Genomic DNA, 16,967 nt, shown 5'->3' with positions numbered 1-16,967 from the left:
AATTAATGTGCAGAAATCACAAGCATTCCTATACACCAATAACAGACTAAAAGAGAGCCAAATCATGAGCAAAATCCCATTCACAATTGCTACAAAGAGAATAAAATACCTAGGAATACAACTAACAAAGGATGTTAAGGACCTCTTCAAGGAGAACTACAAACCACTGCTCAAGTAAATAAGAGAGAACACAAACAGATGGAAAAACATTCCATGCTCATGGTTAGGAAGAATGAATATTGTGAAAATGGCCATACTGCCCAAAGTAATTTATAGATTCAACGATATCCCCATCAAACTACCTATGACCCTCTTCAAAGAACTGGAAAAAGCCACCTTAAACTTCATATGGAAACAAAAGAGAGCCCAAGACAATCCTAAGTAAAAAAGAACAAAGCCGGAGGCATCACACTACCTGACTTCAAACTATACTGCAAGGCTACAGTAATCAAAACAGACATATCCACCAATGGAACAGAACAGAGGCCTTGGAGGCAACGGCACACATCTACAACCATCTGATCTTTGACAAATCTGACAAAAACAAGCAATGGGAAAAGGATTCCCTGTTTAATAAATGGTGTTGGGAAAACTGGCTGTGTGTAGAAAGCAGAAACTGGACCCCCTTCCTGACCCCTTACACTAAAATCAACTCCAGATGGATTAAAGACTTAAACATAAGACCTAACACCACAAACACTCTAGAAGAAGACCTAGGCAAAACCATTCAGGACATAGGCATAGGCAAGAACTTCATGACTAAAACACCGAAAGCATTGGCAACAAAAGCCAAAATAGACAAATGGGATCTAATTAAACTCCAGAGCTTCTGCACAGCAAAAGAAACAATCATTAGAGTGACCTGACAACCAACAAAAAGGGAAAAAAAATTTGCAATCTACCCATCTGACAAAGGGCTAATATCCAGAATCTACAAAGAACTAAAACAAATTTGCAAGAAAAAAAAAACCCATCCAAATGTCAGTGAAGGATATGAACAGACATTTTTCAAAAGAAGACATATATGAGGCCAAGAAACATATGAAAAATGCTCATCACCACTGGTTATTAGAGAAATGCAAATCAAAACCACATTGAGATACTATCTCACACCAGTTAGAATGGCGATCATTAAAAAATCTGGAGACAACAGATACTGGAGAGGATGCGGAGAAATAGGAACACTTTTACACTGTTAGTGGGAGTGTAAACTAGTTCAACCATTGTGGAAGATGGTGTGGCAATTCCTCAAAGACCTAGAAATAGAAATTCCATTTGACCCAGCAATCCCATTACTGGGTACATACCCAAAGGATTATATATTGTTCTATTATAAAGACGGGCACACATATGTTCATTGTGGCACTGTTTATAACAGAAAGACCTGGAACCAACCCAAATGCCCATCAATGATAGATTGGATGAGGAAAATGTGGCACATATACACCATGGAATAGTATGCAGCCTTGAAATATGATGAGTTTGTGTTCTTCGTAGGGTCATGGATGAATCTGGAAACCATCATTATCGGCAAACTGACACAAGAACAGAAAATCAAATACCGCATGTTCTCATTCATAGGCGGGTGTTGAACAATGAGAACACATGGACAAAGGGAGGGGAGCATCACACACTGAGGTCTGTTGCGGGGGACTAGAGAAGAGACAGCGGCGGGGTAGGGAGGTTGGGGAGAGATACCATGGGGAGAAATGCCAGATATAGGTGATGGGGGGATGGAGGAAGCAAACCACATTGTCATATATGTACCTATGTAAGATCTGTACATGTACCCCAGAACCTAAAGTACAATTTTAAAAAAATCTAAAAAAATTATACCAAAGAAAATCCTACTCCTTATTAATCTAAACAGAAACTCCTTTTAGGAGAGAAATTCTCAGTTACATTCAGGGTTCCTGAGGCTAATCTAAATTTATCTACTTTTCTAATGACTTTTCAAGCTCTTGTTTGTTTGTTTTTTCTATAGCATCCAGAACCACCAGATGATGACTTTTCTGAAATACTAACTTGGCTATACTACAGTGCCCAGTTACTCCATCAAATATTAGTCTACATGGTGCTTGTGAAGGTATTTTGCTGACATACTTAAAGCCTCTAATCAATTTAAGTAAGGAAGACTATCCTAGATAATCCCAACAGGCATAAGTGAATCCTTTGGAAAAATTTAAAAACAGGGATGAGGTTTCCCCAGGAGAGAAAAGAAATTCTGCCTGTGGACCACAGCTTTGGCTATGCCTGCAAAAGATTCCACCCTGCTCATGATCATCATCTCTTCCTGACAGCCTTCCACAGGGATTTCAGTCTTGCCTGGCCAACCCCACAATTTAAGATTTTTTTCTCTGTGATAAATATCTTAATATGTGTAGGCATGTATGCTTCTGTATGTGTTTGTATATGACTCTGTGTGTGTGTATATATGTATTTATCTCTGTGTGTGTGTGTGCGCATGTGTGTGTGTGTGTATGTGTGTATATATATATATACACACCCTACTAATTCTGCTTCTCACTGAATTCCAACTACTATGCACCACAGTATGGAATATAAATTTATAAGTACTACTTCTTAGATTTAATTGGGGAAAATGTTTTATATTTACAGATGTATTAGTGGGCTTCCCCAACCCTCCATTTAAAATTGCAGTGGGTCAAGGGTGTAGTATAACACTAAATCATCTTCTGACAAGAACTACTATTTTCTGTAACAGCCAACATGGGAAGAAATTATTCATTTATTTCTTTAGATCACAAAGAACAAGCCTGAGAATCCTTTGTAATATAATCTGAACGTTTTAATACTGGAGATCCTTATATAAGAAGCACTATAAAATGAAAAGAATACTAAGGATTTTCTTGAGTTCAATTATTCTAACAGTCTGCTTTTATTTTTGCACTTAGTAGATTGCTGAACATCCTTAAGACATTAATTCTACATGCAGAATCTACAGTGTGGCACTACAGTTACATTAGTTGAGGAACTATTATTTAAAGAGTATTCCAGCATAAGAACAACCAAATAAAAGATGGGCTAGAAACAAAGATGAAAACAATTACAACTAGCAATATCAGAACTTTATCAGAACAAACACAGACTGATTTTTATCAGAAATCAGGATACCTAAAGAGGTACAGTTCAACTTGACATAAAATCAGTTGTTGTTTAATTCTGATCAAGCTAAATTCCAAGCAAGCCCCAGCAGTAGCAAGAGCAGCAGCAGCAATTCACTCTAGTTTAAGACTATAGCCTTATATAATACTCACTTTCCCAGGAAGTCCACAACAAAACCCCCTGATGGTACAGGGACAGAAACCTGGTGCGGAGGGTACAATTTTCGAGAGATTGGCTTTCGGAGAAGTAACATGGCCAAGGGGCAGAAGAAGCATACACATATAAACACACAGACACCAAAAACCCCAATAGAACAGGACCATGATAAGACAAAAAGAAAAATGAAGAAAGTCAAATGATAAAGTACAGGGAGTCAGACACAAACATAGAAAATAGTGGAATGACAACATAAGAAGCAAATGGTTAGTAAGAAACACAGAAGCCACACACATGCAAATCAGTACTAAATCTGGGAACAAGAGGTATAATATAATTCCAATTGTCTTTGACACAGAACGCACTGATTATCTCCTAAAATAAGAAGAGCTCAGTTAATAAAAATGGCATTCAAGGGCATAAGTGAAACTAAAATCTACCTTAGTTTGTAAGCAAGCCATAATACTAAATATAGCCACTTCTGCTTAAGACATTGGGTCTAGATGGGATAAAAGAATAAATCACCTAAGAGTAAGAAGCCTTCACATAACAGTTGCCAAGAAGTCCAAAAAGAACATAACTAACCTTGGCAGAACAGAAAGAAAACTGAGTTGGAATTTGCAAGCCCCATTCTATTAGCTCTCGCTCAACCACTGTGTCACTTCAGGAATAACTTCTCTGGGTCTCAGTTTCCTCTTTCATAAAATGCTATGCTAGATCACTTTCACAAATTCTATGATTCAACATCTTAAACTGTGTTACCAAGTCACAAATTCAAAGCTGGTAGCAAAAGCTGAGTTATGAAAGCTGTTTCCTTTTTCTTTTTTTTTCCAGTAGCCAAAAAACTGTGTTAAATCCTAAAACAAAATTATAATGCTATAGGGCCAGAGGACAGAACTGTAAAGGGCTTTTTCCAACTTTTGAAAGAGTTACATTCTGTGGAAAGAGTAGATCATTTACAACTCTTTCTAAAAATGTGAGAAATATAGTGGCTAATAAAAATTGCTATTTGGTGCGCTCTGGATATCAGATACAGACTTAGTCCTATTTCTTAATCTCCTTCTGTTCACATCCATCTCCCAAAATCAATATTGGCACCCAAAATGAATAAAAAGCGTTTTCAAGCAAGCTGCCTGGAATAGCAAACAATAATTACAACTGTAGACTTCTAATACAAGAAATCAAACCATAAAATAAAACTTATTCAAGGAATTTCTTTAGTGAAATATATTTAGTGGAAAGTCACTAATCAATCAAAAGCACTCTAATTTTCGTATCTATGCAGTACTGTTGCAGATTTTAGGCCTTTCCAAAAGCCAAGAGAGGCATGTATTCACATAAGTATGTAAGGGGTGAGGGTGTGGCATGTGTGTGTTGTGGGGGAGAGTGCAGTACAGAGATGATGATATAAAAAATGCACATAATCAAATCTTGAGGCAATGATAATTTTAAAATTCTGACTTAAAGAATTTTATCCATATATCTTATCCAGAACTGAAGAAAATGAGTAGAGTTAATACCAAAATAAGATCCTTCATATTTTGGTGTGCAGGTAATCAGCCCATGTAATTTACACTTTCCATACAGTGAAGGGCTATGAAGGTAGACTTTATAGTTTTGGTTTCTTTTTTTTGTTTGTTTCTGAAACAGAGTCTCACTCTTGTCGCCCAGGCTGGGGTACAGTGATGTGAGCTCAGCTCACTGCAACCTCTGCCTCCCGGATTCAAGCAATTATCCTGCTTCAGCCTCCTGAGCAGCTGGGATTAAAGGCGCCTGCTACCATGCCCGGCTAATTTTTGTTATTTTTTGTAGAGACGAGGGTGCTCCATGTTGATCAGACTGGTCTCAAACTCCTGACCTCAGGTGATGCACCCACCTCAGCCTCCCAAAGTGCTGGGATTGCAGATGTGAGCCACTACGTCCAGCCTAGTTTTGGTTTCTTGAAAATTAAAAGTGTATGACTGTAGAATGGGAAAAAAATAACTTCAGAGGACCATATCAAGTCAACCCAAAACTTCAAAACTTAGTAAAAAATTTATGGAAGTACTCTAATACTTCTCAGCCTTCAAGAGCATGAAAAAAAAATATTCTTAAGGATCAGTCCCCAAAAGGCCATGAAGATTAGTGACACCGTTCTGTCACTGTCAGTCTTTCTGGCTGTTCAGAATATAGGTAATTAACAAAGTTCTACCAGCAGAGCTATTTCTGCACACTTTTAAATTTACGTTAAATATATGGTGTCAAAGAAGAGGTGAAGAGGCACATGCTTGAGCTTTAGCATAAAATAATAAGAAAAAACACCACAAAACTTCTAAGAAAGATACCTGTCTGCCTAGATGTGTTCAAACACAGAATATTTTGAAGAATCCCAAGTAAGAGACAGCTTCATAAAAAACACATCCAAGGCTCCTAAATCGTCCTCAAAGTGTCTCTCCTCCTAATTTTGATCTAATGCACTGATGTAACAGCTTGCTTTTCAACAATAAAAACTGAAAAGTCTAAAAATCCCAAAGGAGCATTAGCTCAATAATGAAGGTCTCAATCAGTGATAAAAGATTAACTTCTTATGCTTGAGGATCATTTTTTCATTACATGAAGAAATTTAAAAGTAAACATTTGTCCTTTCTTGATTTGCCAGTAAAAACACAAATTTTAAATTAATGAATACTTTCTCTTTTGCCAATCAATGATGTTGCAGTCCATAGCTTCCCAATTTACTCCCATTCTATGTTCCTTTTAGATACTGCAACAAAGAATGTACACTGACCTAGAAAAAAGGCGGCTAATAGCTAGGACTCAAGAACCTAAATTCAGAGTCAGATACATTGAACAAGTCTATTCTCAAAAGCATATACTTATAAAACCATACTTTAACCTCATGAGTCCCAATCAGCTTCCCTTTCTTACCTTTCCAACTCAGCTATCTTCTTATCTTTGTCATTCTTCTCATTTTCCACCTCCTTCAAGATTTCTAAGAGTCGATCAACTTCTGCCTGGGCCTTGCTAGATTCATCTTTGTACCTGGCGATCTCTTTCTCCAAGTGCTGTATTCGGTCACTCATCTCTGGACTGGCCCTGGCTTCCAACGCTGCCTCATGTGCCTAACAAAGAAAAGCATTTCAATCCTATCAGACACACACAAGTGGCAATGGGCAAACCGTATCCCAAATAACTATTTATATTCCAATTTAAGAACCATATTATCAAATATCTAACAGCTAGTCTGCAATTTATAAGGTTTTTATCTGCTTAAGTATTATACAGAAAAATATTAGTAAAAAATGGAGAATTATCTTAGGTTCCAAAAAGATTAGTTGTTTTAAATAATACATCTCTGAATATTACTAGATTAAAAATCATCATAAGCCAAAAGATGCTTCAGAATTTAGTGAGACAAACTAACAAGTCACTGGACTGTTACTGATCTCTCCAAGATAATATCAAAAGGCAACATCAGGGACTCACTGCTGATCTGATAGCCAGATCAGTGCAGAGACTTAATTCCCACTAGACTAACTTCCATTTCCATCTCCTATATGCTGCTTTACCTAACTTGTGTGAATCACATAGCCTTGGACATCTAGAACCATACAGACACTGTGGGTGTGATGCCATAAAAATGTGAGTTAGGTTAAGAAAATAGTTGCTACCACCACTACACAGATACCTCCCTCATGCAAAGATTAGAGAATTTACAAAATAATATGGAAGAAACAAATGAATTCAGAAATCAAGAACCACACTTAAGTCTGGGCTCACTGGCTTGAGCCTGTAATCCCAGCACTAAGGGAGGCCCAAGCAGGGGGACTGCTTGAGGCCACAAGTTGAAGACCAGCCTGGGTAACACAGCAAGGCCCTATCACTATTAGAAAAAATATATATTTAAAATAATTTTTTTAAAGAACCATACTAAGATCTGAGAAAAAAATTTTTCTTCAGGATCCTATTATAAAAGTCAACTAATATTGTTAATGCATTTTGGAATACAAAACAGTTTCAATAATTACAAACTAATTTTCAAGACCTGACTTTTCTTCTGGAATGCAGAATGTATTTAATGAGAAGACAAAAGCTGTTTTTTCTTATTCAATAGACCACAGAATATATTTAGTCCCTTAAAATGGTTTGAAAAAATATTAAAGGAGAAAATATATAATCTTAGGAAATATTTCAGAAAGCTCTGAAGCAAACTACCTTGAGTAAATAAGAAATGTTTGGGTAAATTGTGCTAAACACTTGGTGAAAGTAACGGCTATACTTTTAAGATAAGTCCTTTCTCAAGTTCATTTGTTTAAGGCTTCACACATGGAGAAAAAACAATCTTTTATCTGTCTTAAATATAGACTTCCCTAACCCTTAACCTTGATCAACACACGAAGTATATTTTAAGAAACAAAAATCATATGTTAAGTTTGGAAGGTAAGAAGAGATCACTGTTCTGCACTGAATGCTGTCCAATGTCTAAAATCACTTGTTTCACATGATTTGCCAGCTTTTGAGTTGTTAATTGTAGAAGAGAAACTCCTGTAGCAGTCAATCTTTCATGGGCAGAAGGTGGCTATAGAGTACATCTCATAGAAAAGCAGAGAGGGAAGACAGCATAAGGAGTACCAAGATCAGGAAATATTTCAATAGAAAGCTGATCATATTACACATAAAGGGAAGAGACAACAAAAGGGAACAGATTGAAGATGCAAACAAAAGCAGAAGTAACTGAGAAAATTATTGGTATCCACAAAGAAAGAAGGTGATGAAAAAGGCAATAGGAGGAGACTTGATGTAGGGGCAAAAAAATGACTGTGTAAACAAACGTGAAGGCCAGCGGCCATTTAGTGTCACTGAGATAATGCTGATTTCTAATAATTTATTATAAATATATGACTATAAATATATTATTTATAACTCCACAAATATAACTACTACATATCAGCATTCTGGGTCTTCATACATGCTGGTGAGTCCTTACTCTGAAGTCTCAGCTTAGAAAGGGTCACTTCTGTTAGGAGGTACTCCATGACCTTGACCTAGGTTAAGTTTTCTTTGATACAAGCTTACCTCACACGATGTGATTTACTACAATTACCTTTTTAAGTGTCTATCTTCCTGAGAGATGCTATAAATTATATGAGTTAGAGGACAGGTCTGTTTTGTCCACCATTATATCCTCAGTGCCCAGTGTGGTAACTGACAGAGTAAAAACTTAACTATTTGTAGAAAAAATGAATACGCAAAAAGCAGTGGGCTAGTTTCCATTTGATGTAAAACAGCCCATAGGCCTAAACGGTAGGAAAAGAAAAAATGGGAAGAAGAGATATTAATCAGTAATTAAATATAAATGTAAGACTAAATGTAGCCGGGAAGATGATTAAGAATATGGAATGAGGCCAGGTGCAGTGGTTCGCGCCTCTAATCCCAGCACTTTGGGAGGCTAAGGTGGAGAACTGCTTGAGCCCGGGAGCTCAAGATCTGCCAGTGCAACATAGTGGGACCTTGCCTCTACAAAAAAATGATAAAATAATAACAATAAAGATAATAAAAGAATATTAAATGACAATCTTTAAAGACAAAATAAATCAAACTAGAAAAGAAAATCAAAGCTACTATAAACCTTCCCTTCCCTTTATTACAACAAATTCTTTATCAGAGTAGTTTACATCTAACTCTTGCTGAGTTCATTTGTACTTTTAAATAAAATTCTAAGAATTTTAAACCACCTTAAAGATCCTTACAACTTTATAAATTACAATACAAACTCCAAAAAAGGCACATTTTTCAAATCAGTGTTATAAACATCCCTTTAAAATGTATTTCTAGGCCAAGTGCAGTGGCTCACGCCTGTAATCCCACCATTTTGGGAGGCCAAGGTGGGTGGATCACCTGAGGCCAGGAGTTCGAGACCAGCCTGGCCAACATGGCAAAACCCGTCTCCACTAGAAAGTAGAAAAATTAGCCAAGCGTGGTGGCAGACACCTGTAATCCCAACTACTTGGGAGGGTGAAGAATGAGAATTGCTTAAACCCAGGAGGTGGAGGCTTCAGTGAGTCGAGATCATGCCACTGCATTCCAGCCTGAGTAACAGAGTGAGACTCTGTCACAAAAAAAGTAAATAAAAATAAAATGGATTTCTAAATTGTGGAATATGACATTTAATTCAAGATGCAAGCATTTCTTCTGTGCATAGAGTCACTTATCACAGTATCAGCATGAAAGGTATTTTCTGGATGAAGTTATTTCATTTCATGGCTTCATTCTCCTCTCCCCTCTCTTATCCATTAAGTTCTAACTGTACGTTAACATATGTTTTAAAAATGCAGATAATCTATACACCTTGCTTTTAGAACGTGAGGTCAAGAGCATTCAAAAGCAAAAGCTACAAACGTTAGTGAAATAACAATATTAAATAATTGTGTAAAATATCACCTTTGGACAAAAGAAGCTGATGTAACAGTGAATAACCATCCTTAAAATACTGAGTTAAAGTTAAGCCTTCCATCCACAGGCCTTGTTCTGAAAAATACCTACCTTTTACATTATTAAAACCGCAGTACTCATACACTGGAGGCAAAGATTTTGTTCTTTTGTATTTCATACATGTCATAGTAAAACATGTAAGATTACAAAACCATGCAGATAATCGTATTCCCATAGAAATCAACCTTTTTACCACATAACCTATTTAATGAGAAAGTAAAGACTAAGACAAGTTTTTTTTTCCCTTATTCAATAAACAACAAAACATATTTAGTCCCTTAAAATGGTTTCAAAAAATATTAAAGGGGTAAATATATATACTTAGGCAATCTCTGATTCAAAGTACCTAAAGTAAAAGAGAAACATTTATGTACATTTTGTTAAATGCTTTGTGGAAGCAACAGAGTTACTTTCAAGATGAAGTTCTTGACCAATTTCTTTTGCTTCAGGTGTCATCAGTTGTCAAAATGCAGTTATTAAGCATGGCCTTTATACAAGACTCTACTGGCAGATACATATTTTAATGTGTTAGCAAAACTGTACCCTAAACCGGTGTGGCTAAAAGCCGTAACAGGGTGGAAATAAAAGGAAAGAGAAGCAGTCCTGAATGAATTAACTCACTAAGAACAAAACAAAGCAAAGGCAGCAGAAATGCAAACACTTCCCAAAGTATGATTTTGGTCTAAAAGAAACGTTTCTATTTTGTATTAACCTCAATATACTTTGGAGAGGAATAATTTTTAAAAATCATTTTAAAAAATCAATAGAGTTCCTATTTCAGGAAGGGAGAGATGAGAAGGATTCATTTATCTATTGGGTGATAAAAATGTCATTAAAAAAAATCTTAAAAAAATCAATAGAGTTCCTATTTCAGGAAGGGAGAAACGAGAAGGTTAAATATATTCATTTATCTATTGGGTGATAAAAATGTCATTCCCACAAAAGCCAGAAAAAACTACAACTGGTACTTTATGTACCACTTGGCTAGTTCACTGACTGGCTTGGATGAGTGGCCCCACACTACTACAGGATGCTAAAGACAGAAGCATCAGGCAGAAAAGAACAAAGAAAAGTAGTGAAAATGGTTTAAGAGTAGGATAATCAAGGGAAAGGAAATTAATGGTTAAAATGGTGAAAAAAAGGTTCAACAACAACAAAAAAAATCAGAGTCTAGAAATAAATATTTCACCGTAGAAAGAAAAAAAAAACAATTAAGCATTTTAAACATTCTGTTAACTCAAGGCTGAGCCTAGTGGCCTTGCTGCTGGTACTCTGGAAGGCCAAGATAGAAGGATCTTTTGAGGCAGGGGTTTAAGACCAGCCCAGGCAACATGGCAAGACCACTCTGTTAAAAAAAAAAAAAAATTTTTTTTGTAACTTAGCCAAATGTTGTGGCATGGGTCTGTAGTCCCAACTCTTTGGGAGGCTGAGGCAGGAAGATCACTTAAATCCGTAAGTCTGAAGTTACAGCAAACTATGCTTACACCACTGCACTACAGACTGAACGACAGAGCAAGACCCATCTCTAAAAAAGAAAAAAGACAATAAGAATTTGATAACTCAAAAGCTGAGTTTCAATCCTTTCCTTAATATATTCTGAGGATATTATCTGATGTTGAAGACATGGAATGCAAACATTCAGATACAGGATATAAATTCTTAAGCTATAAAATAGGTCAAAAATGACTTCAATTATCATTACCTCAAAACCAGTCATTTCCTATTCCAAACAAAACTGAGAATAAATCTTACTTTAAAAATTTCAATGATAAGCACAGGGTTTTGAATAAATATAAATTAGAACACTAATAATACACAAGTAATAGTTTCCAAGAAGAAAATATGCCAACTAGTCCTTCACATAAATCTACAAAGAAACTATAAAGCAAAAAAATAGACCCTAATGTAGAAGGTGAAGATAACAAAATTCTAGGCCTAATAAATTGCTATGAAAATTAAAAGTATAACAAATAAAAAAAAAACTTTCTGACGATATGCACCCTGTCTTTAAAAAAATGCTAGGAAATTAACATTCTCCATAATGAGATAAAATCTGAAACAGGATATTTAATAACTGTTCTGAGTCTCAGATCTTACTCCATAGGTTAAATTAGCAAATACACTCTTACTTATTCTTTTTTTCTGTTTTTTGTTCTTTTTGAGACAGAGTTTCGCTCTTGTTACCCAGACTGGAGTGCAATGGCACGATCTCGGCTCACTGCAACCTCCGCCTCCTGGGTTCAGGCAATTCTCCTGCCTCAGCCTCCTGGGTAGCTGGGATTACAGGCACGTGCTACCATGCCCAGCTAATTTTTTGTGTTTTTAGTAGAGACAGGGTTTCACCATGTTGACCAGGATGGTCTCAATCACTTGACCTCGTGATCCACCCGCCTCGGCCTCCCAAAGTGCTGGGATTACAGGTGTGAGCCACCATGCCCAGCCTTTTTTTTTCTGTTTTTAAGAGATGGGGTCTCACTCTGTGGCACAGGCTGGTGTCCAAATCCTGGCATGAAGTAATCCTCCCACCTCAACCTCCCAAGAAGCTGGAATTACAGGCATGAGCCTGTAATTGTATAAAATATCACCTTTGGACAAAAGAAGCTGACGTAACAAGTGAATAATCATCCTTAAAATACTGAGTTAAAGTTAAGCCTTCCATCCACAGGCCTTGTTCTACTGAAAAATACCTGCATTATATAAACACCAATAACAAACAGACACAATGCAATGATTAAGCAAACTAATTATATTCTGGCGAGCTTAACCTCTTCTCTGAAAGGTCACCTTGCAATAGGCTGACTTTTTCCTTCAAGTCTTTAAGGTCTTTTTTGTAGTTATCAAGATCTTTTTTGTAGTTCTGCGCCTGGCAGAAGCCTGATTCTAATGGAAGAAAAGTATCAGGTAATTGAGATTTTCACACTGTCGTCTCATATTTTACCCACAAGGGAGCTGCATATTTTTATCTTTCTCTGAACTGTCGATTTTCTATGATTTGGGGGATTATCTTGAATAAAATAAAGTAGAATGAGAATGCTAAGAGAATTACTTTAGGCATAAATGGTATTTTTAAATCTAGGGATTATTACTCCATTGGTAAATTATTCCTTATAAACCCCCTAAGGTTATCTACTATGCTCTTAAAGCAAAGCAAAAAAAATGTAAAAAATTTTCTTTAACCTTTTTCAATTGTGATTCCATTTTCAGACACTCCTCCTTCTTCTGCTCCAATGCAATCTCTAGTGTCTTAAGCCGTGAGTCCTTTTTCAGTCCTGAGGATGCCAGAGAAGAAGCATGCTCTTTCAGATCCAAAAGTGAAGCCTAAAAGAGGCAACACACATGTAGAATAACTAACTATAAAGAAAATAGAGATTTTGAATTTTATATTTATTATCATGGTGGCTGTCATTTCCTTTCCATTACCAAATACTGATATATTTCCATTTCAAGATAATTCAGGAAATCTAAAACAATATTAGCTCTAGCTTTCACCTCTTAAAAAATAAGATGGATTCTCAAGAAATACCAATTGAATGGTGATTTAAAGAGTTCTGTTAATACATACCCATTCTCACAATATAAACAAAAGTAGATCAAGTTTTGTAAATTTAAGTAGTCAAACCTCAGTAGCTACATTAACTTAAACATACAATATTTTTCAGCCAGATGCCATGTTTCCATGCCTGTAATCCCAGCATTTTGGGACGCCAAAGCAGGGGGAATCACTTGAGGCCAGGAGTTCAAGACCAGCCTGGGAAACATAGCAAGACCCTGTCTTCACAAAATAAATAAATAAATAAATAACTTAGGCTGGCATGGTAGTGCACACATATAGTCCTAGGTACTTGGAAGACTGAATAGGAGGATCCCTTGAGCCCAGGAGTTCAAGGCTGCAGTAAGCTATGATTATGCCACTGTACTCTAGCCTGGGCAACAGAGTGAGACATGGTCTCTTAAAAAAAAAAAAAAAAAAACACATTTTTTCCCTATTAGAAGAAAAATTATATTAGGAATTTAAACCTGCATAACATTTCCTAAAGATATTAGAAAGAAAATCCAGAGAAAGATGCTAAAGCTCATGCATTATGATCATCTGATTACATAGCACGAGGCATCTTTGCTATTTACATCACATTAACAGGATTCTCCAAAACAAGATCAAATATGTTAAGTCACCTAATTTAACAGCTGTTGTTTTCTTCGATAGCTGCTATACATAAAATTTCTTCCTTTTGCATATTGCTTTTATCTGTCAACTTTCTTATCTTTAGCACACTATTTCTCCAAATGTATCTAAGCTTCAGTTATTTTAGGGTCTATAAAAATACTATTAACAAGCAAAAAAACAACTCAAAACAGTAACACTTAGAAAATGAATGAACCAATCTTTCTGAAATATTCCTTAAGGTATTCACAAAACGCCTGCTAAAAAAAAATTTTTTTTTTTTTTTTTTTTTTTTTTTTTTTTTGAGATGAGTCTTGCTCTGTCACCTAGGCTGGGGTGCAGTAGCGTGATCTCAGCTCACTGCAACCTTCACCTCCCGGGTTCAAGTGATTCTCCTGTCTCAGCTTCCCAAGCAGCTGGGACTATGGGCGCCTGCCAACACGCCCAGCTAAATGTTGTATTTTTAGTAGAGATGGGGTTTTACTGTGTTAGCCAGGATGGTCTTGATCTCCTGCCCTGTGATCTGCCTGCCTCGGCCTCACAAAGTGCAAGGATTACAGTCATGGAAACATGGCACCAGGCCTGGCTTGCCTACTAAAAGAATATTAAGAAAATTTTCCATCAAATACTTTTTCACATGCATTATATAAACACCAACAACAGACACAATGCAATGATTAAGCAAACTAATTATATTTTGGTGAGCTTAACCTCTTTCTCTGAAAGGTCGCCTTGCAATAGGCTGACTTTTTCCTTCAAGTCTTTAAGATCTTTTTTGTAGTTATCAATTTCCTCTTGCTTCTCCCGCTCATCTCTGTCCCTCTGCTCCTTTAAGCGTTCAATTGTCCGCTCCTGATGAGAGAATATATCAACATGTGAGGAAATTCCTTTTTGTACTTACATGACTTTAATTTTGCTTTTAGCTGATAAAATTTCAAACTTCTATATTCAAAAGACAATGGTAAGTTTCTAAAGAATCCACTTTTTAAAGAATCCTTCTTATTCATCTTGCCATAACAAGGATGTAGCTTTATTCAACTGAATCCCAAGGGTTTTTTGGTTTTTTTTTTTTCTTGTGATCTCAACTAGTATTTGATATTGTTAAAGTATTCTTTGGGAATATTTCCATTTATTTAATTTCCAAGTAACTAAAAGCTTATATACATGCCCTAAGGACAATAACTAACATAATAATTAACTATTTCTTCTCATATATTATTCACATGTTGCCTACAAGGCAATGGAAACAACTCACAACTCACACACCAAAAAAGGGGGCAATGGGAAAGATTTTGATATTTTGAGCTTAAAATATAAAGAAGGGTAAAGAAAAAAGAAATCATCAAAACTTTCTGTCAGCAGATACTCATGAAGTTTGAAAATTAGAGCAATTTGGCCAGGCACAGTGGCTCACACCGGTAATCCCAACACTTTGGGAGGCCAAGGCGGGTGGATCACTTGAGGTTAGGAGTTCAAGACCAGTCTGGCCAACATGGCGAAACCCAGTCTCTACAAAATATTAGTTGGTCATGGTGGCTCATGCTTGTAATCCCAGCTACTTGGGAGGCTGAGGCAGGAGAATCACTTGAACCCAGAAGGTGGAATTTGCAGTGCGACAAGATCACACCACTGCACTCCAACCTGGACAACAAAGTGAGACTCTGTCTTTAAAAAAAAAAAAAAAAAAAAAAAAAAAAAAAAAAAAAAACGGCCGGGCCCGGTGGCTCAAGCCTGTAATCCCAGTACTTTGGGAGGCCGAGGCGGGTGGATCACAAGGTCAAGAGATCGAGACCATCCTGGTCAACATGGTGAAACCCCGTCTCTACTAAAAATACAAAAAAAAATAGCTGGGCATGGTGGTGCGTGCCTGTAATCCCAGCTACTCAGGAGGCTGAGGCAGGAGAATAGCCTGAACCCAGGAGGCGGAGGTTGCGGTGAGCCGAGATCGCGCCATTGCACTCCAGCCTGGGTAACAAGAGCGAAACTCCGTCTCAAAAAAAAAAAAAAAATAGAGCAATTTAAAAGTGTCATTTTGGGTACCATTTCTAAATATATTCAGGAATAAAGCCTCAATTCCGGCAGGCAGCCTGAAGCATTCTGAATCCAAGAGACTTAAAGAACAGTGATCCCCTCATCCTGTTTAAAAAAAAATTAAATAAAAAAAAATCCAATTACAAGGACCCAAGAAGATGCCCTAAACCTCCTTCCAAGACATTAACAATGGTCAGAGGTTTGGGCTACTTCCTTAGTCAACCATTCCTAAATAACTTAGTTTGTTGGCCTGGTGTGGTGGCTTACGCCTGTAATCCCAGGACTTTGGGAGGCTGAGGCAGGCAAATCACAAGGTCAGGCGTTCCAGACCAGCCTGGCCTATTTTAATAGAGACTAAAATCTTTTAGTCTCTACTAAGAAATAGAAAAATCAGCCAGGCGTGGTGGCAGGTGCCTGAAGTCCCACCTACTCGGGAGGCTGAGGCAGGAGAATCGCTTGAACCCGGGAGACAGAGGATGCAGTGAGCTGAGTTAGCACCACTACTGCACTCTGGCCTGGGCAATAAAGTGAAACTCTGTCTCGAAAATAAATAAATAAATAAATAAATAAACAAACAAACAAAGAAACTAAGTTTGTTTATAAAGGCAAAAGAAGGTAGCAAGGCCAAGACTAGAAAATTAGAAAGCACGTTATATTAATAACTAAAATCCAGGAATATACTAGGTACCAAAATGGGATCGTAAAAGAGGACTAATTATGTATTGCCTCCTAATGACCACGTCTGCTATTCCCACATCCTCAAATTCTAGTTGACCATATAAATTTAAAAATTTTTTCTTTTTCTTCAGAAGATAGGAAATGGAGAAAATCTGGCTGATTCTTTAGAAAATGTGGCCACTGCTCTGTAGTGCAGAGTCCACTTTGCCTAGCTAGCAACAGATGCTTAAACTGGCCACAACTCAATGGAGTTTCTTTTCCCTTTACACTACATATGTCAGCAATAGCACACAGTAGCTCTTTTTCCTTTTGCCCACAGGGATGTCTTCTGTGTTCTATATCC

The 16,967-nt window shown here is 36.8% G+C and overlaps 1 protein-coding gene across 14 annotated transcripts in view; it reads right to left on the bottom strand.

The window, feature by feature from the left end:
• Positions 1–16,967, bottom strand: part of ERC1 (ELKS/RAB6-interacting/CAST family member 1) — a 515,798-nt gene that overhangs the window by 296,680 nt on the left and 202,151 nt on the right. For all 14 annotated transcript variants that reach the window (XM_074403327.1, XM_074403335.1, XM_010345058.3 and 11 more), the window contains 3 exons: positions 14,627–14,767; positions 12,931–13,071; positions 6,190–6,383 (listed from right to left, as the gene is read on the bottom strand). In XM_074403327.1, the coding sequence (XP_074259428.1) occupies positions 6,190–6,383; positions 12,931–13,071; positions 14,627–14,767 (476 nt within the window). The remainder of the gene's footprint in view (positions 1–6,189; positions 6,384–12,930; positions 13,072–14,626; positions 14,768–16,967) is intronic.

The sequence above is a fragment of the Saimiri boliviensis genome, chromosome 7 (genome assembly GCF_048565385.1).
Source record: "Saimiri boliviensis isolate mSaiBol1 chromosome 7, mSaiBol1.pri, whole genome shotgun sequence".
Lineage (NCBI taxonomy): Eukaryota > Metazoa > Chordata > Mammalia > Primates > Cebidae > Saimiri > Saimiri boliviensis.
The sequence above is the reverse complement of the archived record's forward strand: the minus strand, read 5'-3'. Positions and strand labels throughout refer to the sequence as shown.